Below are 27,020 nucleotides of genomic sequence, written 5' to 3'. Positions count from 1 at the left end.
CTCTTTCTTTTTTTTAAACATTTTTTCCCCCTCAGTTAGTGATGAGAACCACAGAACTTGTTACCTCATAGGGAAAAAATTGTATACTTCTGAAAAGATTTTTTCTTTTTTTTTTTCTGCTTTTTCTCCCCAAATACCCTCAGTACATCCCCTTTCTAGTTGTGGCATGTGGGACGCCACCTCAACATGGTCTGATGAGCAGTGCCATATCTGTGCCCAGGATCCGAACTGGGGAAACCCTGGGCCCCTGAAGCAGAATGCGCAAACTTAACCACTCGGCCATGGGGCCAGCCCCTGAAAAGATTTTTTGATGGTAGGGAAATATCCAGCATTACATAATGTTAAAAACTCTTAGAGCTGTGCCATGGCAAAGCATGATGACACACACAGCTCCACACTCCAAGGGTATAAAAAACACTCAAATCTAGTTAAAATGATACTAGGCAAGCAGCCTAAAAGAAGTTTCTTGTTATGTTAGCTTTATTAATATTCCATTATATTTATATGCTATCACACCATTTTATTTTGAAATGGATTTTACAGAATAGCTAATTTATCATAACTAGGGTGAAGTAAAAGTAATAGTTATCACCATCAGTTTACAGATAGAAACAACCAAGGCCCAGAATGAATAAGCAATTTGTCCAAATAAAACAGTGACCTAATGAGTGAAGGAGGGAAAGAACTTGTATTCTCTTAGTTTAATATACTGAATACTAAACAAGTATTCAGAAAATAAAGTGAATAAAATTTGTTCATAGCTTGATTATTTTTAATTACTTACTGGTTTCCCTTGAACTCCTCTCTCTCCAGGGTTTCCAGTCTTACCCTATATAAGAAAGAAAATGCTTGGGTCAATAGCTGGCTCCTCAAACATTAATCACACATCAAGAAAAATGGAAGATTATCAATGTTTATTTTTAATGTGAAATGTCTTCTACTTACAATAAGACCATAAGGCCCTTTTTTTCCTTGATCTCCTTTTTCACCCTAAGAATCAATACCAGGTGAGTTAATAAGAATGTGAGTTATAGTCTTATACTTGCTAGGATACACTCACATAAAAAAAAAAAAAGACATTAAGTATATAGTTCAATACTAAGAAGAAAATCTTTCTGTGTATGTAGTTTATGCACGTTTCATAATTTAACTAAAAGAAAATTTAGAGTCATACTTTTGCAAATTCATCACTCTTTAGGCAGGCAGAGGCTCCAAAGAACTTAACTGCAGATGAAATTAGAAAAATCAATGATTACCTTGGCACCTTGTATACCTTGTTCCCCTGAGAGACCATCTGGTCCTCTTGGCCCCTAGAGATGGAAAAAATATCCTGCTGTTAATTTGAAATGTTCCCTTTTTACGGTTATGCATCCTTGCAAATGACACTGTGCTCCTCTTTAATTGACAAACTCCTTGTTTCCGTGCCATGACCACAGAAAAGAATACAGCTGAGTGTATGGATGAACCCTCTTGCATGGGAGAATCAAGCCAGTGTTTTCCAGATTTAACGCCAAATAGTAAATCAGATGATCACAAAAACAGCTGACTCAGTTTGAGGTAGCTATAATTTAGGTTTATTATTTAATAGAGTATTTTGTTCACCTTATCACTTACTCAGCAGTCATCCAGGATTTAGTCTAAAAATAACTCTAAATTAACTTAAAAGTGGCTGGTTTGTTTGTCCAAACAGTCTTCTGAAATGGCACTCTTCACTTTACTAGAAAATGAGTGCTGTGCATTACACCTGCTGTGTACCTACTTGACAATAGTTACCGGAAGATGGCGGGGTCACAGAAGAGGGATAGAAACGCTGCTGGGAATATTTATGCAAACTTAAAATTTCTCAACTAAGTTGCTACCAATATTCATTCAGTAATTAGTTGTGAAGAAGTATTAGTTGCAAAAGTCATTCTCTAATAAAGTGACAGTATATGTTTCCCTGCCTAAATTACAACTGTCCTTGGAAGATCTTAAAGTCCTTTTCAGGGGAATTAATTCAATTCCACAACCATTAGCTGAACATCTACAGTGGAAAAGGCACTGCATTAAATGGTATGAGGATACATAATTGTAAGAAAGTTTCTCTGTTATGAAGCTTATAGAATGATAAGCAAATTATACAAATGACTGTAATACAGGGAGAGATACGGCAAGTTAAGGGCTAAAAGGGTTCAAAGGAGGGAGAGAGCTTTCACATGTTTGTAAAGGGAATAAAGATGTTATTTTGACACTTGGAGATCATGTTCTAGAAGGAACTCTAGATAGAGGGACAGAATGAGAAAACGGTACAGAGGTAGGAAAGAAGATACCCAAGAATGAAAAAAACAGTTTGTTTAATTGGGCTATTGGTTCTATTGTTGAAAGACTGGGACTTAAAAGGTAAGGACTGGAGTTTATATTTAAATCAATAGGCAATGAGACAACACTGAAGATTTCTATACAAAACAGTGATATAAATCTCCCAATACAACATGCTGATTTGAAGGGGCCCCCTAGACTTCAGCACCTTCTCTTGTGTCCCATCTGAAGTCAGCTTGGTTCAGCGTTACATGATTAAAAAGCTACTTCCTATAAAAGGACTTTCTTCCTGAGTGCTTTTAGGGTAACTCCACTCCCTCACCCTCTTGGGCACATTCATGGAATTGAAGAGAAGACTCAAACTCCACAAGGATCTATAGCTCCACTGGTCACACTACTGTTAAATCGATAGCTCGAGCCCTACAATTTCTCAGTCTGTATTGAAGGTACTCCATGATCTGTTCCCAACTTCCTGTTCTGCCCTATTTTCCCATGAAAGACTGCAAAACTAATTTACAGTCTTACTGTGCAGGATTTTGAATGTCAAGTGGAGGAGTATGGACTGAATTTAATAGATAAGTGATTTTCAGAGTGTGTTATTCATTTAGCAAACATTCACTGGGTGCCTACTACAGCCAGGCGCTGTTTCAAGCCCAGAGGATATGGTAGGGAGAAGAGACAAATCCCCAAATTCATAAACAAGGAAATAAATATATAAAATTAAAGTATAAAGTGACAATAGGTAGTCAAGTGTAATGAAGGAAAGCAAAGGAGGTTAAGGGACTGGAGAATCTGAGACGGAAAGCCCTACTTAAATAGGCGATCTGAGAAGTCTCTCCAAAGTGAAGTGTGGGTAGACACCAGAAGGAGGTGAGACTGCAGGTGCTGGGAATAACTTGGGGAAGATCATTCTGGTAGAAGAAAGAGCAACTGCAAAGGTCTTGAGGCGGGGGGCATGCTTGGAATGTTTGGCAATTAAATAACTGAAGATGAAAAAAAGAACACTGATTAAAGGACGACTCTGAAGTTTAAAGTGCAAGGATCCCTCAGGATCCTGCTCTAATAATCACCTCCATCTTAAAAATTCTGCAGCTTGTATTGATTCTCTTTCTCTGGCACCTTCTATGCCTATTTTCCTTTTTCTGCCCTGTAAGAAAACACTTTGCAAAATTTTTTTGAGTAGTAACAGAAGGTGGCTGAGAAAGTATTAAAAAGAATGAGTGGTTAACATTCTAAAACACTGCAGAAAACAAAAGATCTAGACTGAAAATATGTCCACTGGTAATTAGGAACTTAACTCCTTTGCAACCTGAAATTTTTGTCTTTCCTGGATATTTCGTTAGAAAGTAACTGGTGGAATGAGGACAGCATTAATAGAAAAACATATTGAAAATGTAAGTTTGGGGTGGATTGGGGGGAGTAGGGAGAAGATAATGAGTTTGGTCTAGACAATCAAGTACAATGAGGCAAGTATCTCCAAGGCCAGTGCTAGAGTTAGAAGTCATTCCATCTAGGTTTAAATGGTAGCAGCCATGAGGATAAAGCTTGAAAAAGCCCTAGATGCAGAGCGGTTAATTAGAATTTTTAAAAAAGATTGTTTTGTCCAAAGATGGCAATTAAGTTTCATTTCTTGGATAAAATCAGATTAAGTGGCTGTCTAGATATATATGTAGAAAAGGCTGCATCCAGCTCTGGAGGAAAATCTCATAATTAACTGCCAGTTTCTGCCTCAGCACATAAATCACCTCCTGTCAAGGCTGGACTAGTCCAAACCTGGCATTTTAAGATGAAGATACTGAAGCCTACAGATACAAGTGAATGGTCTGATGCACATGATGTGTAAATGTCCAAAGACTCCGAATAACTGTACTCTATTAAGTTCATAATATTTTTTTCAAATGTTAAAAAGGAATAAAGGTTAATTCTGTTAGCAAGTGAATTCAGGCTGAAACAAAGGACTTGAAGTTTAGAACAGGTTTACAAAATAAATATTAAAGCTTAAAAGTAAAGCGCTGACTGGTATTATAATTGAAAGGAACTCCCTCCAAAATTAAGGAATACATATAGTAATGATAATCAGCCATTTTATAATGCTTTACTTCAAAAATACCTTTTACTTAAAAGAATACTTTCACATTTATTACTCCATTCACTAAACCAGGACTACAGAGGGAACAAAGAAAGAGAAGTTTCTGCTCCTACAGTGACGACAAAGATTACCACAATCAGTTAAAACAAAAAAGATCTAAGCATAGTAATTACATTAATTAAAGGCTATAAGGCCTAAGGTTGCTAGTTAAGAGGTTAAGGCTGCCAGAACTCTAAGAAAGTTTAGTACTCTTTATGCTCCAGTTAAGGGTCAATTAACTAAAAGCTCAGCTTTATCAGCATAAGCTTCACTTTGATATTGGTTGTAGGAGTTAACCGTGGGTTAGCCTACATGCCTTCTCTAGTTCCTGAGACAAAAGAAGCTTTAGGATAAGCCCTGAGAAAATTAGACAAATAGTATCCTAACAGGCCCCTAATTAGGTATAAAGTTAGTATTATTTTTTTTGCTGAGGAATGTTCACCCTGTGTTAATATCTGTGCCAATCTTCCTCTATGTTTTAGCATGTGGGCTGCAGCACAGCATGGTGCTAGCAGAGTGGTGTAGGTCTATGCCTGGGAACCAAACCTGGGCTGCCCAAGTGGAGTATGCTGAACATAACCACTAGGCCACTGGGGCTGGCCGAAAGTTATTTTTTTAACACCTGCTTTACAATATCTGATTATCTATAAAGTTCTTAGAGAATGTATGCTAGCTATATAAAAAATATAATTTTTTCCTTTATCCTCTTTTAGAAAAGTTAAATTGGCTACAATGAGTGGCTATTAGCTTCTAAAAGCTGGAATAAAGTCTGATAGCTCAGCTATATAAACTAAGCATGTCTGTAAAGTAACAAGTACTTGAATTGTAGGCAATAATCTTAAAGAGTTAACCAAATCCCTGGATAATCAATATAATCCTAAAGGCATTAGATGATAGGAGACAGAAGCACCACTTCATATAAATGCTACAATTAAGAGAAAAAAGCCTGTGATTAACTAAAACATTGACATAAACTGTAGACTAGTTTATTTAGGAAGGATTTTATGAGAACTTCAAGCCCATCTTTATAACCCTTGTACTCAATTTTAATAAGCTAAAGTGTTTATGAATGAAAGAAACAGCCCTTATTTACAGAACAAATATCTTTCTAACATGGATTCAGTATATTTATATTTCTTTTTAACCATGTCTGTCTTTGGTTGCCCTCTCCATTAATGCTAAATTACTCAGATGCCTAATTATCCCTAGCAGGCTTCTTCTGGCTGTTGATTAATACAGCTGGAACAAAATGTTCCTTTAAACAAAAACTAACGTTATCTTTGATTTTGTAGAAAAAAAAAAACTTTGGATTCTATTCTTGGTATAAACTTTTTTTCTGGAGAAGAAACCACAGAAGAAACTCTTCTTCATCACTTGGCGTACTCCAGGTATCACCAGTATCAAATCTGAATGCAAATACTATCGGCTGCTTTCCCAATATGATACGCATTCCCTTGAAGGGGCCACAATTCAAAAAGAATTTCTATAGGTAACATTGGTTTATTACCTTATATAAATTTCAGGTGTACATCAAAATTTTTATAGTCCTAGCCATTCTACATCTTGCATAGAAAATCTTAAAACATTACATATTTCTAATACAGTTACTTCAATGTTTTCTTTTCTTAAATCTCAAGCAGTATAGTCAGAACAAAAAATTACTCAGTTGCATGCCTCTATTCCACCCCTCTAGAGAAAGGGTACAAAATCTAATGGTATCTCATGATCAAAGGCTCAATCCCTGGGTAAGAAGGGAGATGAGGTTAACTTTGCTCTGTGCGTCATCTCTTCTGTCAGGGCAGCTGGACACAGAAGTGGGTATTGGAGACACACCAAGAGATCAGTCACCTAGCCTCAGAGAGTTAAATGTACACATGAGTGACGACAGCTGAGATTGTGCTGATTCCTAGTGACCCAAAAGGCTAAGCCACTATCTCTCTGCTACCACAGAAAAGAATCTGCTAGCCTATATTGTCTATGTGAGGAATATGATTGTTTATACTATATTAATTAGCTTTGGTATATTAAATTATTTCACTTCACTTAAGTAACTATTCTTCAGCCAAACTTGGTAGATGGAAACAAAGTTTAGAGTATGTAGGATAAATAATAATACTTTAAATTGATACCAATTTTCCCATATAAGAATCTCAAACTATATGAACTGTATTTTCAGCCAATCTTGTTATCTTTTTCAGCTATATATATATATATATATATATATATATACACACACACACACACACACACACACACAAAGGGTAGGATTACACAACCTACACAAAGCAGGTTAGAAAAATCTTCATGATACTAAGTTACTTAGGTTGTTTCTTGAGATGGCAGGCATTGTTGCTTGCCTGAGCTTTTCCTATCCTCTGTCAATACTGCATGATACTTCAAAAGCCACTACACTGTCATTAAACTATAAAATCCATGTGGTCTAGATCTAAGGGATAATTAACCTTGAATCCTCCATGGTACTAGCAGGGTATTTGACAAACTGTAGGCAAATAGTAAATGGTAGATAGGTGAATGGCAGATAGATGGGCAGGAAGCAGATGGGCAGGCAGACTGCTCCGAGAGCAGTCCTACCATTCATGAGGTTCACCTTTGACTGTAAGGGTGTATAAGCATGAGTTCATATAGACAGTTCTTTGTGTGGTTGCCTGGCAAACGTGCCTCAGGCATAGTTCCCCTTCAATGTACTGCCACAAAGATGTGTGGCACAAAGGGGTTACAGATGTGCTGGAAATATCAACTCCCTCAGCCTTTGGGGCGGCAGAGAAGGGCTGGGGCACAGGAACTCCAGCCACATACCTTTATTATTTATTTCAGCAGACGGGACATACATTCTCATTTTTTGTGAGTGAAAAACATTTGGAAGGATGGATTGATGATAGAAGACACTAGGTGACTACTGGAATAGAACTTCCTAATACTATGTTCTTTCTCAAATATTGTGGTCTTCAGTTCTTTTTTGTATTCCCAACGTTCTTTGATTACCTGAAATATTCTCCTGTAAAGAAAACGATTTGTTCTAAATAAAGCGCTTATTTTTAACAAGGTCTCCTTGTTTAGAAAGTACTAGGTGAACTTTAAATAATTATGAGAAACCATTTGGGAAAGAATCAGTATTTGGAGGCTGAGAGGAAAATAGATCTTTGAGGAGGTGATAGTTGAAGAAAAAGTGGCAAATCAGGAAAGAGTAATAATTTACCCTGAGATCATGGGTGGGGTTAAAACACTGCAGAGCAAATGAGCTTTTCACTTGACTTATGAGATAGCACAAGTGCTTCAGGAGCAGATCTTGCTTAGGTACATGACCCCTGCCTGGATAATCAATATGACTTCAATTACTTCACCAACAAAAGGTGGCAGTAAAGTATTTCTTCCTTTTTTTCGTCTGCCACAAAACTGGTTGAACTTTCCCACTATGACTAATGCAAACAGATCTGACCTGACCAACGACTGAATGCTGGCAGGGCACGGACCACTGAAGACGGTTTGGGTACAGATCATCTACCATCATTTTTATTTTATTATTTTAAATCTCATTTGGGCTAAAATAGATGTGGCCATCAGGATTAATTATAGACTGTAAATCTATAACCCAGAAAGGAAAATAGTTTTTCAGAAAAGAAATAATAACAAAGACAAATTTGCTCTCTTTCTTCAATCTGTATCTAAAACACAGGACATGAAACTAAAGTTGTTATTTCAAACTGGGGATTTGTAACACTTTTCTCCCATTTGCCAACTGGAAAACAGCAGTCTTTCTTTTGCTTTTAACCTTTGTTAGTGGAGGTGCTTCTTTTTAGAATTTTTATATATTTTCTTCACTGGCTCTAAAAGTCAAAGTAAAGCCAAAGGAGAAAAGAGAATTCTGAAAGCCCCATATTCAAGTTAATCAAGGAAAAACAGTCCTTAATATTCCATGCAATCAGACACACTAAGGTTTGAATCCTGATTGTATCATTTCTCTGTGTGTCTACAGGCTGTACACTTAAACTCTCTGAGCCCATTTTCCTCAACTAAAATATCTGAGATAATACCTCCCCTTTTAGGGTGGTTTTGAGTATTCACTAAGACAATATATGTAAAATCGCCTGGCATGTGACAGGCATGAAATAAATGGTGGTTCTTGTTTCTTTAAAGAAAATAAAAGGATTTAATGTTTAAAAGACTTAAAGAGTGCAAGGTTTTTAATCGAATTCTTATACATAATTATTAGACAATGATTATATAATCTCTGATTTACAATTAATAAACTCTTTGTCATTCTGTGTATCTTCATTCCATTTCCTATTGCTCTTATTTTGTCACGATGTTACTATTCTTTCTATGTAAGTCTCGTGTTAGTAGAAAGACAATTTATTTAAATATCTTTGCATTTACAACTTCTCCAAAAAGTGGAACTGGAAGTTGGGAATAAGAAAAAAGAATTCTATATGAATTAGTGAAATCTGTAAACATAAAATGGAAAAATATGATTTTATAAGCACATACAATTATGAGTCACGTTTCAATTAATGAAGGCAGTTCAGCTAATACAATGAAAACAAGAGAAAAACTCAACAATATCTAAGTACAATCTAGAAGATAGCTATTTTAGGTGAATACATCGCTATTTATGAAGTTATGTTTTTGAGGTTAATGTACTTCCTTTATTAGATAACTTACTCTTCGTCCTTTAGGACCTTGACTCCCAGGTGGTCCTCTTGCCCCCACATGACCCTACATGTTGAAAATTTAAAAATAAGTTATAGAATTCACAGGAATGTTATCAGAATAGTAGTTATAACCTTTCTTATGACATGCAATTCTCCGTGGGAATTCTTACAATAAAACTGATTAGTCTCCTTAAAAAATATGCTTTAATTATTAAACAAATACCATACTTCTCTCCCCAAGTATTCTGCTTTTGACTTTTTCTACTATTCGGAGAAATTTCACTTTTACTTGTTACACCCTGATTAACGGAATGGGTGTTTCTAATATTCACTGACCAAGTAGTTTTCAGGAGGAACACACATGGAGTGATGGTGGAGGGAGACACTCACTTAGCCAGTCTGACCAGTTTAATCTGCCTGGTCCTTCAAAGGGCAATGACTATTGCTGTAAGACTTCTTTCTCATTATTCCAGACATTTAGGATAATTCCATTACATAAAAAATAGATTTTTTTCTGTTACAATGAAAAACGCCACAAAATGTTCCAAACTAATACAACACAAAAAAATAGCCTACAACAAAGATTAAGTTATTTTTTACTAAGTCAATTACAAAGAATTATTTTTATACCTGATAGTCTTCAATAAAGACTTAATTAGTAAACAAAATTTATCTATATAACATTAGGTAGATAAAAATAGTGAATTTTTTCAGGATCTCAAATTTACTCATTATCCTATGTGAGTAAAAAGATTGGCAACTGTCCCCTAGATCAGCCTTCCTAATTTTAGAAATCAACAACACGTCTATCAATATACTGCAAAATCAGGTTTTTCTTCAAAACAGAAGCTTCACAAAATGCCACAAACCATTTCTGAAAATGGTTCTGTTTAGGGGATCATAAAGGCTGATCTTTTTCATATTTAAGTTCACACTTACTGTTAAATTTTGATAAGCAGACTTTACTGTTTTTTTCTTTTTTAAATTGGCTCCTGAGCTAATATCTGTTGCAATCTTCTTCTTTTCTTCTATTCTTCTTCTTCTTCTTCTGCCCAAAGCCCCCTAGTACATAGTTGTAATTCTAGTTGTATAGGTCCTTCTGGTTGTGCTATGTGGGATGCTGCCTCAGCATGGCTTGATGAGCAGTGCCATGTCTGTGCCCAGAATCCGAACTGGCCAAACTCCGGGCCGCCAAAGCAGAGCGTGTGAACTTAACCACCTGGCCACAGGGCTGGCCCCAAACTTTACCTCGTCAGAGACAAGATTGCATTATCTTTCTGTAAATAACAAATGGAGTATTTTCAAAACAATTTTTTATTAATAAAGGTATATTTTCTATGAATTTTATCTGGTTGTTTGAGAATGTTTACAAATTTCTAAGAAAAATATGTTGGAACTTATGGATGTGACATGTTTATCCAATTGGCTCACTTCTTAGCTTGAGTACTAACTCTATTTTCTTCTATGTGGTTATTCAATAGAAAGTTTAAATGTTTTTAGTTTTAGGCTACAGAATTGTACTGACTACTAGAAGTGAGCAGTAAATAACATGGCAAACAGAGGTGAGGAAGTTCAAGATACCATGATTCCACACTGTCTTGCACTGACTGGGGAGAAAAGCAGCCTAAGTCAATTTATAAATTACTTATTCTGCACAAAAACAAAAAAATACAGCATAACCAAAGTCATGGATTTAAATTTAAATAGACATTCTAGAAGGGAATATAAAGTCTTTTCTGTACTTACAGGTAACCCCAGTGGACCGATGGGTCCTGGAACCCCAGGAGGACCTGGATATCCCTATAATTTGAGCAAAAATATGAAAGACATCAACTCTCCATCATATTTAATTATTGTCATTGAAGACAAAGCAGTAATTACAGATAGTAATAAAAAGTGATAATTTGACAAGATCTCCCTCTTCCATCCAAGAGAGAAGAGGCCACAGGAAATGTTCCACAGACAACAGAAATAAAAAATGTTTACACAGAAGCTGTGTAGCCTTTTATTAGAAATTCTTTGCTTAGAAATGACATTTGCTAGCCAGAATCACATAACCTATTAAAAAGAGAATATTCATCTTATCTTTCTGTAGGTTATATTATGCTGTGAATAGATTCGTCATCTAGAGTATGAAAGTGTATCATTTTCAGAGGTCAGAGAATTCTATAATTAAGGAATATGAATGCACACAAACACTCTAGCCTGTCATAAATACTCTACCCTTTATGGTGTTAACAGTGATGCAGAGAATATCTTAGGAAGTAATCATTCCTGAAATTGATTAGCCTTTTGGGTATATTAAATTTCCTAGTTGACACCAACTGGAGATAGGTAAAAAAAAAATAATCTTATAGTGCTTTACTGATAAAATAGAAGTTAAAAATGAAGAACAACTTAAGTAAAATGAATTTGTAGACGGTATTATGTGCCACTAGATCCATCACAACATATTTTCTGGAAGCAAGATTCTTTTATTGATAACAATCTTTTTGTTCTAGTTCCTGTCACATTTAAAAACTGTTTAATAAATTAAAAAAGGCAATCTAGGTATAAAATTTATCAGCTATTACTATCTTACAGATACAAGAGAACAAGGTGAATTCTGGATTCTGATCTTTCATATACCAAAGAATTACATCGTGACCACAAACTCACGGAAGAGTGGCAATGATGATATGTGCTATATAAACTATAAGCTGTAAAAGAAAAGTAGACTCCTAAAAGAATTTTCTTCTTCATCCATTTTAGCTAATTTATGGTGATTTAATTCTTCTCTTAAAACTATAGACTCATTTGACCACCTTCGGATTCGTACGCTTCTTAGTGCCAGTCAGCATTCTGAAAGGAAAACTGTTTAAAGGAGAAGAAAATTCTAATGGAAATTTACTACAAAATAGCATTTCTCACTTACTTAAATTCCATTCAAGGCAATTCCACCTCTGGAATGCCTTAACTTTATTACATTCTTTGGAAACATATCTTTCAAATCACTGAGCTCTTACCATAATACCCTTTTCCCCCTGGGGACCCTGTGGACCTGGACTTCCGCGCTCTCCCTTTTAAAACAAAGAAAAAAGAGAAACATTGAGGCATGTTCATTAACCATGACTGAGCTAAGCCTAGACAGGAAAATTGTCAGTCAGAATCATACCTTACATGCATATCTCATCGCAATTTTCAATAATTTTTAAACTTACAAATTTTGCATTTTTATCCTAAAGTTGCTAGTCTTTTAATACAATAAAAATCCTCAGGATATTTTTCAAGGAATAAATACTAAACATCTTATTAAAATGAAGAAAATAGAAATTATGAATAAACAGGATTTAAAATTGAGCATGCATCATATGCTAAAGTTTTGTAAGTAGAAATGCTTACAATTTTGAGACATATAAAGTATAAGAATAGTAAAAGTATCAAAGTACATCGTAAAAATTAACTGATCTGTATAACCAGTGAACAAAGTTTTATCTCTGTAGTCTGTACACTACAATTAAGTGTAATCATGATAACAAAATATGCCACAGCAGATTAAAAGGACTAAACTGATTCACATTAAAATTCCCAGGGTCGTCAAAATCTTAGTGTAGAAGATTTGACCTAGGTCAGAAGTATCTAAATCAGAATGAAAAAATTATAAAACTATCTAAATTTTTTAAACTGAGCTCACTTTATATTATTGCTACAAATCAGTAAGTATATATTAAGCACTTTTAATGTACTAAGTGAGAGCTGGAGAGACAGAACAGAAATTTGACTTTGAGTTTACCTTCAAGTAATTAGAGACATGACATATGACATTAACAAAGATAAATCAGTTAGAGGACAGTTAAATTTTAAATTGCATGGTACTTATTCTAAATCCAGGAAAGGAAGAAATCCGGAAGGATTAAAGGAATCTGGGAAGACTTTGTGGAGGAGATGGGAATTTAACTGAGTCCCACAGTTTGGCTTTGAATAAATAGAGGGAAGAAGAGAGGATATTCTAAACCAAGAAAACAGTAAGAACAGGAATAAGAACAAATACAGAATATATGAGACAGGGGAGAGAAAAAGTTTATAAAGGAGAATATTAGAGAATTTGTTGGACGAACTGATAAAGCCAAAATGATGTAGTATCTTAACAGCAAAGTAGAGGAGTTAACAGGGTCAACAATAGGGAGTCAACGAAAGTATTCCAAAATGTTTCACCATGACCCATCAAAACGAGTCTTTTCTCATAGTATGTAGAATGGATTAAAGGATAGGAAAGGAAAGGTCAGGGTAAATATGATAAAGGATAAATTTAAGAGAAACTGATAAGAGTACGTCTGAGAAGGTGGCTTTGTAGTGACCATTAGAAAGAATGAATTGTAAGGAAAAAAATTCTAAGATCTGCTAAAAGATTAGGCATAGAGGACGGAGGAAAGGGGAAACACAAAGATGAGTTCACTCTATCTATTCTGGAAGATTGGAAGAATAGAAACAGGTATACGACACACTAATAGAAATGAGATAGTTGGAAAGAGACCAGTTTGAATGCGGGAAAAAAAAAGATACATTTAACTTTAGATATGTTGAGTTTGACTTAAAAATTTCAGATGGAAGTACCCGAAATATTATTTAGTAATTTACTTTTAGTCTTAGCTCTTCTTAATTATTCACAAAGAGTAGCCTTGTATAGCAACGGCACCAGACTATCAAGCTTATAATTTATATTCAGCAAGTCAGGTTTCAGTTGAAGATCCAAAGTTTCTGGTTTATTACCTACTAGTCCATTATAAGATTCCATTCAAAAAATAAAAAATAAAAAAATGCCCTTGCTGGTTTCAAGTAAAGAATTACTTCTTTATTTTTTAAAAAAACTTCCCTAAATTTGAAACTCAATATGGAAAATCACTCCAGAGGTAATCTTTAAACAAATTATGATTTCCATCACAATAGCCAGGAATCTCCACAAATAACTGCATACTGGATTCCAACTGGAAATAATGAGATTATGACTGAGATTTGGCCCAGGTAAAGTGATAACTTATACTTCTCTTTTAAAACTGCTTCCTTTAGGGAGCTTGCTCTCATAAAGTAGATTTAAATATTTTCTTGTCATAGACCTACGCCATAAATTTCCTCTTTTCTCTTCAGACCATATCATTACAACCAAAAGAGTTCTCTGCCCTTTAAAAATTGGAAATATATACGCTATTAGTTATATTTCAACATATTTAAGAGCTTCAGTATAGGTAATGTGTTTTAAGTTATGAGTGATTTCTAATTAACATAAATATCATACAAATATTTCTCCTTTGAGTTTAGCCTAGTCCAACTCTTATTACTGAACAAAATAATGAAAAAATTACCTTTTCACCAATGCTTCCAGTCATTCCAACTTCTCCAGGTAAACCAACAGGTCCCTTTTAGGAAAAAATGTAACAGAAAACACACATATATTGCATTGCTGTTACAGCATCTTAGTTTTAAATCTCCTGTAATCATTATGTTTCCAACTCATCCTAAATTTTATCTTACAGTAAAATTCCTCTGAGTATAGGTGTCCAGCCTATGACTTCATGTCAGAATTAATCTATTCAGTCAATCAACAAATATATATGGATGTCTAATATGTGACAAGCCTTGTGTAGGGAGGCACTGAGTTTCAAATCCAAACATGGTTCTTGCCGTCGTGGAATCTACAACCCAGTGGATTACAAAAACTCCTGCAATTTTCATAGCTTCTTGATGTGAATACATCAGTTTAAGAAATCATTTCTGTGACTTCCTTCCTTGAAAGTTCGTCAATACATGAGGGAACAGCACACACCCATTCATTAATTCATTTATTCACTCAAGAAATATTTGTTGCCTACTCTGTCCCTGACTATTCTGATTACCGAGATTTCATTAGTAAGCAAGGCAGACCTAGGCCCTGCCCTCACGAGGCAAAAAGTTTTCTACAGAACAAAAACAACTAAATTAAAAAGTGAATAATTACAAATTATGATACAAGCTCATAAAGGAAACAACTATGATGCTGAGGTGGAGAATAAAAGAGAAGATCTATTTTAGGAAAGATGGTCAGGGTAGACCTAAGGCCTGGCATTTAATCTGAAAGCCGAAGAATAAGAAGAAGCCAGCCAGCAGAGCAAAGAAAGGAGGAAGAGCGTTCCAGGCAGAGTAAACAGCTTGACTAAAGAAGGAATTTGGTGTGCAGGAGAAGCGAAAGAAGGTAATGGGTAACACTGTTTCAGAGTGAACAAGACTCGGGGTCATGGACCTTTGTCTTTATGGATTCTACCTCAAGCAGTAACAACAAGCTTTACAAGAGCATAATCCTTCTCCTAACTGTCTTTAATTATGAAGAAGTTATTTTCTACTTTTATTTAAAGATGTATGAAACATTTTCTTTTTCAACAGCTACCAAGCAAAGACCCTGCTTAAACAGATTATCATACAATAATATACACTAGCATATAGAAGGTACCTGAATCATGAAAAAATGGTTTGCTGTGTTGAAGCAAACTGAAGTTAATGCTTGGGGCATAATTTTATTTACATATATCTATACCCTTACCTATCTACATACCTACCTATCTATCTATCAATCTATCTTGTGATCACGGAAACACTAACAGATGTTAAGCACTTTCTGTGTGTCTGCTTTAATCTTTACAACAGCCATATTTGTAGAATTATCAGGATTCTCCTTTTACAGATGAGGCAAATGAATCAAGCAGCTTGCTGAGGTAGATGAATTTAAGTAGTATGGATGAGTTTAACTGGCTATTGAGTACTTGAAATGTGACTAGTCCGAATTGACAAGTGCTGTAAATGTACCAGATTGTGAAGACTTACTACAAAAAGAATCCAAATTTTTAATTAATGATTGTTTACACTGATTATATATTAAAATAATAATTCTTTGGATATATAGGTTTAAATAGAATATGACTAAAATCAATTTCAACTGTTTCTTTTTATCTTTTTTAATATGGCTACTGGAAAATTTAACGTTACATTGGTGACTTGTATTATATTTCTATTGGACAGCATTGATCTACAGTCTTAAAAATTATGCTAATATTAGTGGTTATCTCCAGTTGGAAGTGATCTAATAATTTATTTGTATAGAAATTAATTTAAGACAGTGAACTCTTTCACTCAGGCAATCAATAATCAATGGTCAGTTAATCAAGTCTGAGCAGGAACAATGAAATAGAACTCTTTTATGAGACAATAAACAAAATAGCAGAACCTGAAAGCATTAGTCCTGATTAGTCAGATTAGTCCTGATCCAGGAATAAAAACCTTTTCTTGACACATATAATCTAGATGAGTGAATGGAGTAGGCCATTTGGCTTTAATTCCATAATCCTAATATTGACCATGTGTATTGGAGTAACATCACCTACAAAAGTATTCTGCTTAGCCCACAGCATGTGCTTACTAATTTTTAAAAAACTGAATTAGGTGCCAAGATTTAAAAACCTGGAGATTTTATATAAAAAGATTTTACATATAAAGATTTATAAGATTCCTGGCTTCAGATGACCTAGCAAGTATAGGCGAGCATACTCCAAGGCAAATATTGGATAGACCTAAGTAGCAGTTGCCACTTAGATGCACTCTTGAGTTCACCACAATCCCTACCAATTGCTCTTCTCTTTTATTCTGACCCATTTCACTTATTTATACTACCTGCCTGGTTCCAATAGGGCATTTGAGTTTGTCACCCTTGATGTAGGAATTAGAAGGTGCAGTCTGTCAAAAGGGAATATTTGGAAGAGACAGGTTCTTACTGGAAAATACACAGTCTAGACTTACATTCATGTCCACAGAGAACCTTTAATGAAACTTAAAGTAGGAGAACATAGATTTAAAATGGTTCCCTTGCACCACTCCAGGATCTCAAAAATTCTAACACAAACGTGCCAAATCTGATAACACCACGAGTGCTGGCTAGAATATGAGGAAAGAATTCATACATAGGAAGGAGTATAAATTGGTACATCATTTTGGAGAGCAATTTACTGTATGTAGTAAAACTGAAAATGCACTTAACCTAGCACTTTCATCTCTGATTATTTACATGAGTTTCTATTCTCACACATGTACACTAGGAAACATACAGAAAGATGTTCATTGCAGCATAATTTAAGTATAGAAGTAAAATCATCTGAATTATCAGTACGGAAAGAGATAAACTGAAATTTCTTCATAATGGAAAAACAACACCAGCTAAAATTAATGGACCACATAGATAAACGTGTATCAACATGGACAAAACTTTTAAGAAAATAATGTTGAGAAAAAAGCATACATCCTTTTCAAAGGAAACATCAGTATGAAGCCATTTTGTGCAAAAGTTTAAAACATAATAGTCTATTGTTAATGACATAAAACACACATGGGAATGATATGCACAACTTTAGGATAATAGCTTATGTATATGTAGAGTGTGGTAGCTCATTGTTATTTTAACCTGCATTTCTCTGATAACTAGTGAGTCTGAACTCTTCATATACTTGTTGAACTTTTGGATTTTTCTTGTGCAATTTCTATTCATATTCTTTGCTCAGTTTTTGCTCTTGAGGTTTCCTGTATTTTTCATGATGATTTTCAGGAATTCTTATATATTCAAGGTATAAATTCCTTGCTGGTTTTAGATATTGTAAATTCTTTCTCATGATCTATCATCCATGAGATTATTTTTGACTACCTTCATTGACAGAAATTCTAAATTTTGATGTAGTCATGTCTAACAGTTTTTTGCCTTACGATTTGCATTTTCTTGGTCTTATCTAAGAAGCCTTTCCCTACCTTTATGTCATTAGGCAATGGGCATTCTTTTCTATTAGTATTTAACTTTCCCATGTAGGTCTTTAATTCATCTGGAGTCCACCTTTTCCACAAGGTGTAAGATAGGATCCAACTTAATTTTTTTCCATACAGTGACCCGGTTTTGCAAATACTATATACACTGAATAATATCTATTTCCCTCATTGATTTGTGGTGCCATTCTTAAACTTTTTTATTGAGGTATAATTGACATACATTATATTAGTTTCAGGTTTACAACATAATGATTTGATATTTGTATATATTGCAAAATGAAAGAAAGCATCTGTCACCACACAAAGTTACAGAATTGTTCTTTCTTGTGATGAGAACTTTTAAGATTTACCCTCTCAGCAAATTTCAAATATGCAACATGGTATTATTATAACTATAGTCATCATGTTGTACATTATACCCCCATGACCTACTTATTTTATAACTGGAAGTTTGCACCTTTTGACTCCCTTCATCTATTTTGCCCATTCCCCACCCTCCACCTCTGGCAACCACCATTCTGTACTCTGTATCTATGAGCTTGTTTGTTTTTTCCACGTTCCACGTATAAGTGAAATCATATGGTATTTGTCTGACATTTCACTTAGCATCCACTCAAGGTCCATGCATGTTGTCATAAATGGCAAGATTTCATTCTTTTTTATGGCTGAATAAAAATCCACTGTCTATTCAGATCCTCTGTCCATTTTTTAATCAGGTTGTTTTTCTGCTGTTGAGTTGTATGAGTTCTTTATATATCTTGCATGTTAACCTCTTATCAGATATATGATTTGCAAACATTTTCTCCCATTCAGTAGGTTGTCTTTTCATCTTGTTGATGGTTTCCTTTTCTATGCAGAAGCATTTTAATTTGACTTAGTCCCACCTGTTTCTTTTTGCTCTTGTTGCCTTTGCTTTTGGAGTCAGATGCAAAAAATCTGTGGTGCTGTTCTTACAACATTTATACATGCTTATTTCTAAACACTCTATTCTATTCCATGGGTTATTTCTCTGCTTTTTCCTCTTTGCAAGTTTCTCTCACTCAATTTTTTCTAATGTTTTATAGCTGTCTCTACTACAGAACTGAAAATAAGCACTCTAAAACAGGCTTAGGTCAATGTTAAAGAGTCTGAACTACACAAGCTTTAAATCTACTTACTCTTTAAACCTACACAACTCTTCAATTTGAAACTATCTACCTACTTGGAAATCAATAGGTGAATTAGATGAGTACATTTACAGTTGAGGCCTATCAAATTTCCTTAAATCTAAGATGTTGTTGATTGTAAGATGCACCATTATTTTTGTATCTTTAAAGGGAAAAAAAGATTCTGTCAAGTAATTGTAATTCACCACTGATTATAACAAACATCCCAAATCTTACAGATATTAAAATGTGAAAAAAATGTGTGGTTAATTGTATTATCGTTGAAAATATTCAGTGCTCGTTTCGGTGGAAGGATCATACATCCCTATGCTATTGATGTCTGACTTGGCCATGTGATTTGTAGCGTCAATGGGAGGAATATAATCCGCCATCTGACATTGGGCTTCTCTATGTAACTTACTTTGACCAGATAAAACTGAGTGTGTGTGGAAGTGACATGCACCACTTTTTTTTTTTAAACCCAGTTTCCTTTTTCTTTCTACTGCGAGGCCAACGATGTCCTAGACAGGAAGTGCTCCTGAAACGTGAGCCTCAGAATGCAGAGGAGATGGAACACAGCCAAAGCCATCTAATAGTGGATAGAGTGCAAGTAAGAAATAAACCTTTGTTGTTATAAGACACTGATATTTTGAGGTTGTTTCTTACTGCAGCAAAACTTAGTCTAAGGTGACTAATGCAATGTGTACTTTAATATTGATGAAATCTGACATTCATTTACCTAAGAAACATGATTTTCCCTTCTTTTATTCCATGTGCTAAAGGTTCTAGGAGATGGTGGAGCCACAAGAAAGAAGGAACCTGGACTTCTGAATCACTTTGTAGGGGAGAGTTACTCTGGAATACCTGTATTGGACCATGAACATGAGCAAGAATAACTTTCTTTCATGTTAAGTAAACAAAAAACTTTACATTTATTTGTTACAGCAGTTAGTACTATCCTAATAAGACAGTGAATTAAAATATAGCTTGACATAAAATTGAAAAACTTTGTAATTTAGCTCAATTGGTGTATTCAAAAGTCAGTCTCACAGAAATCATTTTATAAATGAAGACGGCATAAAATGCACTGAACCAACTTTTGGATTAGATAGCAAATCAACTTGTTCAATAAATGCAAAACGATCTGAAGAAAATACAGTTAAATGTATATTTATTTGTCCATGTAACAAGCCCTCTGCTAAGAGTTGTAGAGGATACAAAGATGAGTAAAATATAATATGGAGTTCATAATTTAGTAAATTGAGTAAGGTAAGTGCATATTTTCCGTAAGTTAAGAGAAGAAAAAGCAAAATCCGATATAATGCAAAGGCAGGGGAGATTATATCTGGTTGAGAACATAAGGAAAAGCTTTACAGAGAAGGCAATATTTGAGGGATGGCTAAAGGTTGATAAGCTAAATGGTGAAGGTATATTCAAAGTAGAGGAAATGATTTGAACAGAAGGTGGGAGGTAGCAAACGACAAAACATTTGGCAAGCATAAAGCAAATCCATACTGTCTGAGATGTAGGACATGTGTAGGAAATAGACTAGGATAGATATGTTGGTGATATACTATTGAGGGTTTTGAATGCCGTGAAACATTTGTGTTTGTGGTATTTGCAGAAGAATCTGTGTTCGTAGAAGAATCATTGTTGGTTTGAGTAAAAGAGGAATGCAATTATATCTGTACTGCACGGACAGTAATTTCACAACACTGTGTTCAGTGTGTGGAAATGGCAAAAAATAGAAAACGGGGTGAAGAGTTAGAAGATATTGTATTAGTCTAGGTTAAGTGTAATGACTTGTGATAATGATATCATGATTCAAAGAAACAGTAGCTCAGAGGAGATGCCAGTGTTAGAACAAAGAAGATCAATTAAGCCATGGGACTGTTATGGTTCCTACGAGTCTATCCTGAAGTATTAATTTGTGAGTCAATAGAAAAATCAACTGAAACATAAGTATCAATCAGTGCACACAGTAATAATAGAAGAGAATCTTAATGACGATTCTTTGGAGGCAAGAGATAGAAGCCAAAACAAAAGGAAGAGTCAGACAGGAGGAGAACCAGGAATATACAAAGGAAGTTAAGGGAGGGAAAAGTTTCAAGGAGAGAGAAATCAGCGTCACATGAGAAGGACTGAGGAGGACGAGCACGGAGACAAAGCTTAGGATTTGGCAATTAGAAGGTTGGTGGTGACCTCTAAGAACAATTTCAGCAGCTTTTGTGCGTTTGGATATGTTTGCCAAAGGGTTAAGACGGTACAGGTGAAGAGAAAGTGGGAAAAAATTGTGTAGTTTTTTTTCTTTTAAGAAGTTTGGCAGCAAAAAGGAGGAAGCACAACAACTACTTGAAGTGTAGTTTGAAAAATTATTCTATAATTTTTGTTCTGTTTACCCAATAAAAGAAACTTACCTACAGTAGAAAAATACTCTTCTGAATAGAAGGAAGTTATATTCAAAACCTATTTTTTAAAATTTGTTTCACAGAATGAATTTTTTTAACTGGCTAACATTATAGCCTGATCCATCTTGATTGGTTGGGAATCAACACGCTTGTATCAGAGAGAAGATACTGGCAGGATTCATCTGCTCCCAAGGACTCTGTTCTAGCCAGCTCCTTATCTCTAGAGAGCTTCCTGGCACTGGGAATGCTTTGTGAGTGGCAGAACTCATAGCAGAGAGACAAGTTTTGGGAAAAATTGCCCTATAACTTATCAGCAGAAGTACTTCTTCCTTATCAGCAGAAGTACTGTTTAAAAGGACAGACTATGGTGCAGTGACTTGTTCTAATTTTAATCTGTGAAACCTCAAGTGCCACATACGTAAGCGAGAGCCATGGAAAGAAAATTATATTTTCAACTTTAAAGCGCTCAAGTGCAAATCATGTGTATATATAAATGGCTGTAATTTATTCATATTTTTTACCTATGGACCCTCAGAATAAAAATATGGATGACTTCTGTTTCTGTTCCTTTCAATTCACTCTTCTTCATTTCAAAACAAATGTTGAAATCTTTTATACTATTGTGTGAGTTATTTATTGCTGCAGAACAAATTACTCCAAAAGTTAGTGGCTTAAAACAATAAACACTTATTATCTCACAGTTTCTGTGGATCAGGAATTTGAAAGTAGCTTAGATGGGTGATTCTGGCTTAGAGTTTTTCATGAGGTTGCAATCAAGATCTGGCATGGGCTGCAGTCATCTGAAAGTTTGAATGAGGCTGGAGAATGCATTTCCAAGAAGACTGTTGGCTGGAGACCTCAGTTCCTCACCCCTGTTGGCAAGAGGCTTCAATTCCTCACCTTGTAGGCCTCCATAGGGCCTGACTGCATGGCAGTTGGCTTACCCCAGAGGGAGTGATCCAAGGGAGAGAGTGAGCATGGAAGAAGCTGCAATGTCTTTTATGACCCGGTTACACACTGTCACTTCCTCCATATCCTATTCATTAGAATTGAGTCACTAGGTGTACTCCACACTCAGAGAGTGAAATTAGACTCTACCTTTCAGAGGGAAGAATATCAAAGAATTTGCAGACATATTTTAAAACCATCACAATGACTACATTTTATTCTTGGCTTGATTTGATACTTTATTAAGATCTTGATTCCTCTCAATAATTTTCTTTAGTTTCTTATACACTCATGTTTTGCTTGATGATGGGGATGTGTTCTCAGAAATGTGTCATTAGGCAATTTTGTCATTGTGTGAACATTATAGAGTGCACTTACACAAACCTATATGGTATAGCTTACTACAAACCTAGGCTATATGGTACTAATCTTATGGGACCACCATTGTATATGCAGTCCATTGTTGGTTGAAACATTGTTATGTGGCGCATCACCGTATCTATTTTCAAGTTATATAGTTCTGCAGGAACATTTTAAATTAGTGTTGTTGGAATGATGTACATTTTCCCCAAGACGGAATGCATAAAATTTCATTCTTATTTCATTAGTTACTGATTGTCTATCATATATAAGGCACTATACTAGACAATTTAGAAATAACTAATAATTAAAATTTAAAGTAGACAGCAAAAATAGCTAGAAGATTAAGTACTACAGGATATCAGATAAAGGAAGAGTCAGCAAACTACGCCAAGGGCTGGCTGCCTGTTTTTGTAAACAAAGTTTCATTGAAACACAGCCATGCTCATGTTTAGCTATTCTCTATTGCTGCTTTCCCCCTGTAAAAGGCAGAGTTGAGTAGTTACGACAGAGACTGTCTGGCCCACAAAGCCCAAGCCATTTCTGTTGGGTATTTAAGGGAAATACAAAACAGTCATTGAAGCCATAGCCTTCACTTATAAGAATTATCAGCAATTTATAACTTTTTACCAAGAATTTTCATTATAAATGTTTCAAAACACTAATTCCACATCTAACACATTAAAGAAAATGACTTAGTTTTTAGCCAGAACATGCTGTGTGTTAAGAGCTAGACAACTCTATAATAAGTGAAACATTTCACTTTTTGCAAAATATGATATGTAATAGTCTATTTAAAGATTTTGTCGGCTAACGTGGAAATTCAGAAGGCTAAAAAGCCTTATGTATAATAAATCACTTGCTGGAATTGAAAAGAAATATTTTTTTCCAAAAGTCAGTGAAAACTCTAAAATACTCTAGCTCTATTTTTTTAAAATAACCACTTCCTACTTATTCATTAAAGACTGATACAAAATTAGAATGTTTCCTAGTTGAAACTAAAATGTTTTTGAAAATTTTTATATAAAGTTTTTAGACTTGACAATGATCCTTAAAAACTCATTGTGCCTTACCACCTGTCGTTTTAGAACTTGTCTATTTTGTTTCAATTTTTTTTTCAATGTGGAAACAAGTACATTTACAGGATAAAAAACCTCAGACCCCAAAGCTCTTAAAATTTACTTTAAATTGAAAGATACAAGGCTAACTCTCTAAGGTTTAGTTCTGTTTTGTTTTAGAAACATATTAACTTCAAAGTTTGCATTAGTGTTATCGAGTTTATTCTCTGTTTAAAAATCAAAGAATTTTAGAAGCCACGTTACCTCAGTAAAGGTAGTATTAGGTTGTATCACATGAAGTTGCTGATATTTGACTATTTTTCCTTAAAAAAATGTTAATTTTATATGGTTCAATTTAGTATAAACTTCTAAGGGCAGGAGAAACCGAAGATCAGCCAGACAGGAGAAAAGGACAACTTCAAGCACCACCTGGGAACGTGTCCTCCCATATCTAATATTTGTTTCTCCACCTTAGGTTCTTGTACTTCCACATTTTTGTCCAAGAAGATGATGACACAGACTGTTGTCAGTCTAGACAGATAAGGGGAAGATGCAGAAAAACAGAAAGAAAGCGTGTATACACGGGTAAGAAAGAGGAATTCTGATGATGAATATGAGATACCTATGGGACATTCTGGTAGAAATATTCACTATCACTACACAATTGAGCATCTGTGTCTAGAGCTAAGGAAAGATAATTTGTGAATCAGTAGCAAATAGATGACAAAGACCTGGGAAGTAGATAAGTCACCAAAGAGAGTATGTAGACCAAGAAAAGGAAACGGCCAAGAACAACAACATTCAGAGAGCAGGATGAAAAAAAGTAAACTTATGGAGTTGACTAGAAAGTGTACTGCCAAAAGGAGGATATTGTCTATTTATTTATTTATTTATTACCCATAAAGTTTCTTCAGAGCTTTTCCTTTGCGGGTAATTTTATGACCTGACAAGAATGAACCTTTTCTGTCTATTTGTGAATACACCACTGTTTCCAAATAGCTAACCTTTGGATCACTTCACTCCTATTTTCAAGTAAAATCTGTGAGCTAAGGATATATTCCTTTGACAGTGTGACTTGGAGTAAACTACTTTAGCTCATTGTGCCTCATCCTTCACCATTTGGGAAGATACGACTTTAAGTTCATTAGTCTGCATGCTCTGTAAAGCAAGGATGATGTCTTGTCTGATACTATAGGTGGAAACAGAGATGAGCTTCCCACATGACTCTTCAAGAAAGATCTTATTGCCCCTGCAATCAATTCCTTCAAAGTTTAGGATTTAGCAAAGAGGCCTACATCCAAAGACTAATTAAAGCGAGAGTATAAAGGCCTGGCCACTTTTGCCTAATATGGGACTACTCTGATGGGCCATATATGCCCCAGAGCTCCCGAATGGGTTGTTTGGGCTCTCATCCCCTCCAGTGGAAGGACAAAACTGAGCAAAAGCCCAGGACTTACAGTCGGAGTGACCAAACTCCAGAGAAGGTTGAATTCCTAACTAAGACAAGTCTGTTATACCAACGTCAGGGCCTTGGTTGGGGGAAACAAAAATGGGACACCAACACTTGTGACAGGGACATCTGGACAGAGGTTCCTGAAGATTTTGAAGCACCAGACTCCTTCGAACGCTACGAGCTTACAAAAGTAGCTGACCCCTCCTTATTAATGCTAGCACTCTCCCGTGTAAGAAAATGTTCCTCAATTAGGATTTGTCCATATGTTCTCCATTATGTCAATAACTGGCCATTATGTCAATAACTAGTGGTAAGTCACAGCATAACCCTCTTGGGAACTTACTAGGGCCTGATACAGGAAGAAGGGATTATATCTCAAAGGAATGAAAGATCTAGCCAATATATATTGCTAGGAGCTGGGAGAATATGCGTGGGATCTGATTCTATAGGCACTTGATCAAAGAAGCCATAACATAATATAAAAACATAAATATAAAATTAGATATGGAAGAGTTTATTAATTTTGGAACACTTTTCCAAGATATAAGATTTAACATCCTGGCAAGGACCTAAGAGATTTCAACCCAACTCATGCAGCAGGTCTAAGCTGTGAGGTAAGCAGCTCTGCCACTTGGGCCATACGACCTGGTAGGCCCTAGGGTATTAAAGACATCAGTGGTGGGAAAGGAAGCCATGTAGACCTTATGGCAAGCCTCAATGGGAAGGTCACAACACAGGCTTTTAGGATTCTGCAGCAAGGCCATGCCATTTGTGGCAGAGAATTAAGCATTTGGAAAAACAAATTCTAATGTGCTACTGGGCTCTGGTAGAGACTGAGCACCCAACCATTTGCTGGTCAGCAAATGACCATGCATCTGGATCGATCTATCGTAAGCTGAGTTGTATCAGACATAAAGTCAAGCAGTTCTAGTGCAATCTGGGATGGAACACGAGCAGGACAGAGGGACAGGCAAACTGAATGAACAGGAGATGATGCCATTCTTTGAGGAGACCATTCAGCCACATGGGGGCAAATTTGCTCTGGAAGGGCCAAAGATTTATTTTAACAGAAACGACATATACTCTGGGAATGGGTTGCTTTCCTACACTCAGGCCTCAACTAACAGCAGTATCCAATGGCTTACAAAATGTCTAATCTACCATACAGGATCTCAAAAAAAGTGTCAGACCAAGCACCCATTTTATAGCAAATAAGGTGTGGAAGTGGGTCTATGTTTGTGGGATCTAATAGTTATATCACAAGACAACAAGAAGCTTCCAACCTGACAGAGTACTGGAATGGCCTGCTAAAGGTGCAGTTAAAGTGACAGCTAGGAAGTGATACTTTATGAGGATAGGGCCCCATCCCATAGGATGAAAAAGTATATACATTGAATCAAAGACATTTATATGGTGCTGTGTCTCCAACAGGAAATATTCATTGCTCTTGGAACCAAGGGGTATAAACACACTTAATCCTACTTACTATAACTCCCAGCGTCTCTGTGGAGGAAGCTGTACTTTGCATCACCACAAAATGTGAGCTCTGCAAGAATGGAGGTTCTTGTCCCCAAAGAGGATATATTTTCACAAGGTGACACAGCAGGAATTCTATTGAACTATAAGGTATGGCTGCCCCCGAACACTTCAAGTTCCCTGTATCCAGGTATCAGTAGGCAAGAAAAGAGTCACCATGTTGGCACAGTTAATTCACCTTGATCATAAGGAAGAAGGAGGATTG

General features: G+C 35.5%; 1 protein-coding gene and 2 long non-coding RNA genes across 20 annotated transcripts in view; 2 read left to right on the top strand and 1 right to left on the bottom strand.

The window, feature by feature from the left end:
* Positions 1–10,952, top strand: part of LOC139079170 (uncharacterized) — a 59,413-nt gene extending 48,461 nt beyond the window's left edge. Inside the window, exon 3 of the long non-coding RNA XR_011532529.1 lies at positions 10,845–10,952. This is a non-coding gene — a long non-coding RNA (uncharacterized lncRNA). The remainder of the gene's footprint in view (positions 1–10,844) is intronic.
* The window catches only part of COL24A1 (collagen type XXIV alpha 1 chain), a 349,075-nt gene that overhangs the window by 127,587 nt on the left and 194,468 nt on the right, over positions 1–27,020 (bottom strand). For all 18 annotated transcript variants that reach the window (XR_011532521.1, XR_011532522.1, XM_008516954.2 and 15 more), the window contains 7 exons: positions 14,436–14,489; positions 12,102–12,155; positions 10,843–10,896; positions 9,107–9,160; positions 1,257–1,310; positions 946–990; positions 785–829 (listed from right to left, as the gene is read on the bottom strand). Coding sequence is in view for 16 of the 18 variants with exons in the window: in XM_008516954.2 (XP_008515176.2) it covers positions 785–829; positions 946–990; positions 1,257–1,310; positions 9,107–9,160; positions 10,843–10,896; positions 12,102–12,155; positions 14,436–14,489 (360 nt within the window). In the remaining 2 variants the exon portion in view is untranslated. The remainder of the gene's footprint in view (positions 1–784; positions 830–945; positions 991–1,256; positions 1,311–9,106; positions 9,161–10,842; positions 10,897–12,101; positions 12,156–14,435; positions 14,490–27,020) is intronic.
* On the top strand, positions 19,538–20,208 carry LOC139079171 (uncharacterized). The gene is made up of 2 exons (XR_011532531.1): positions 19,538–19,662; positions 19,835–20,208. It is a non-coding gene; the product is annotated as an uncharacterized lncRNA (long non-coding RNA).

The sequence above is a fragment of the Equus przewalskii genome, chromosome 24, assembly GCF_037783145.1.
Source record: "Equus przewalskii isolate Varuska chromosome 24, EquPr2, whole genome shotgun sequence".
Classification (NCBI taxonomy): Eukaryota; Metazoa; Chordata; class Mammalia; order Perissodactyla; family Equidae; genus Equus; species Equus przewalskii.
Note: the sequence above shows the minus strand (reverse complement) of the source record. Positions and strands in the feature narration are given on the sequence as shown.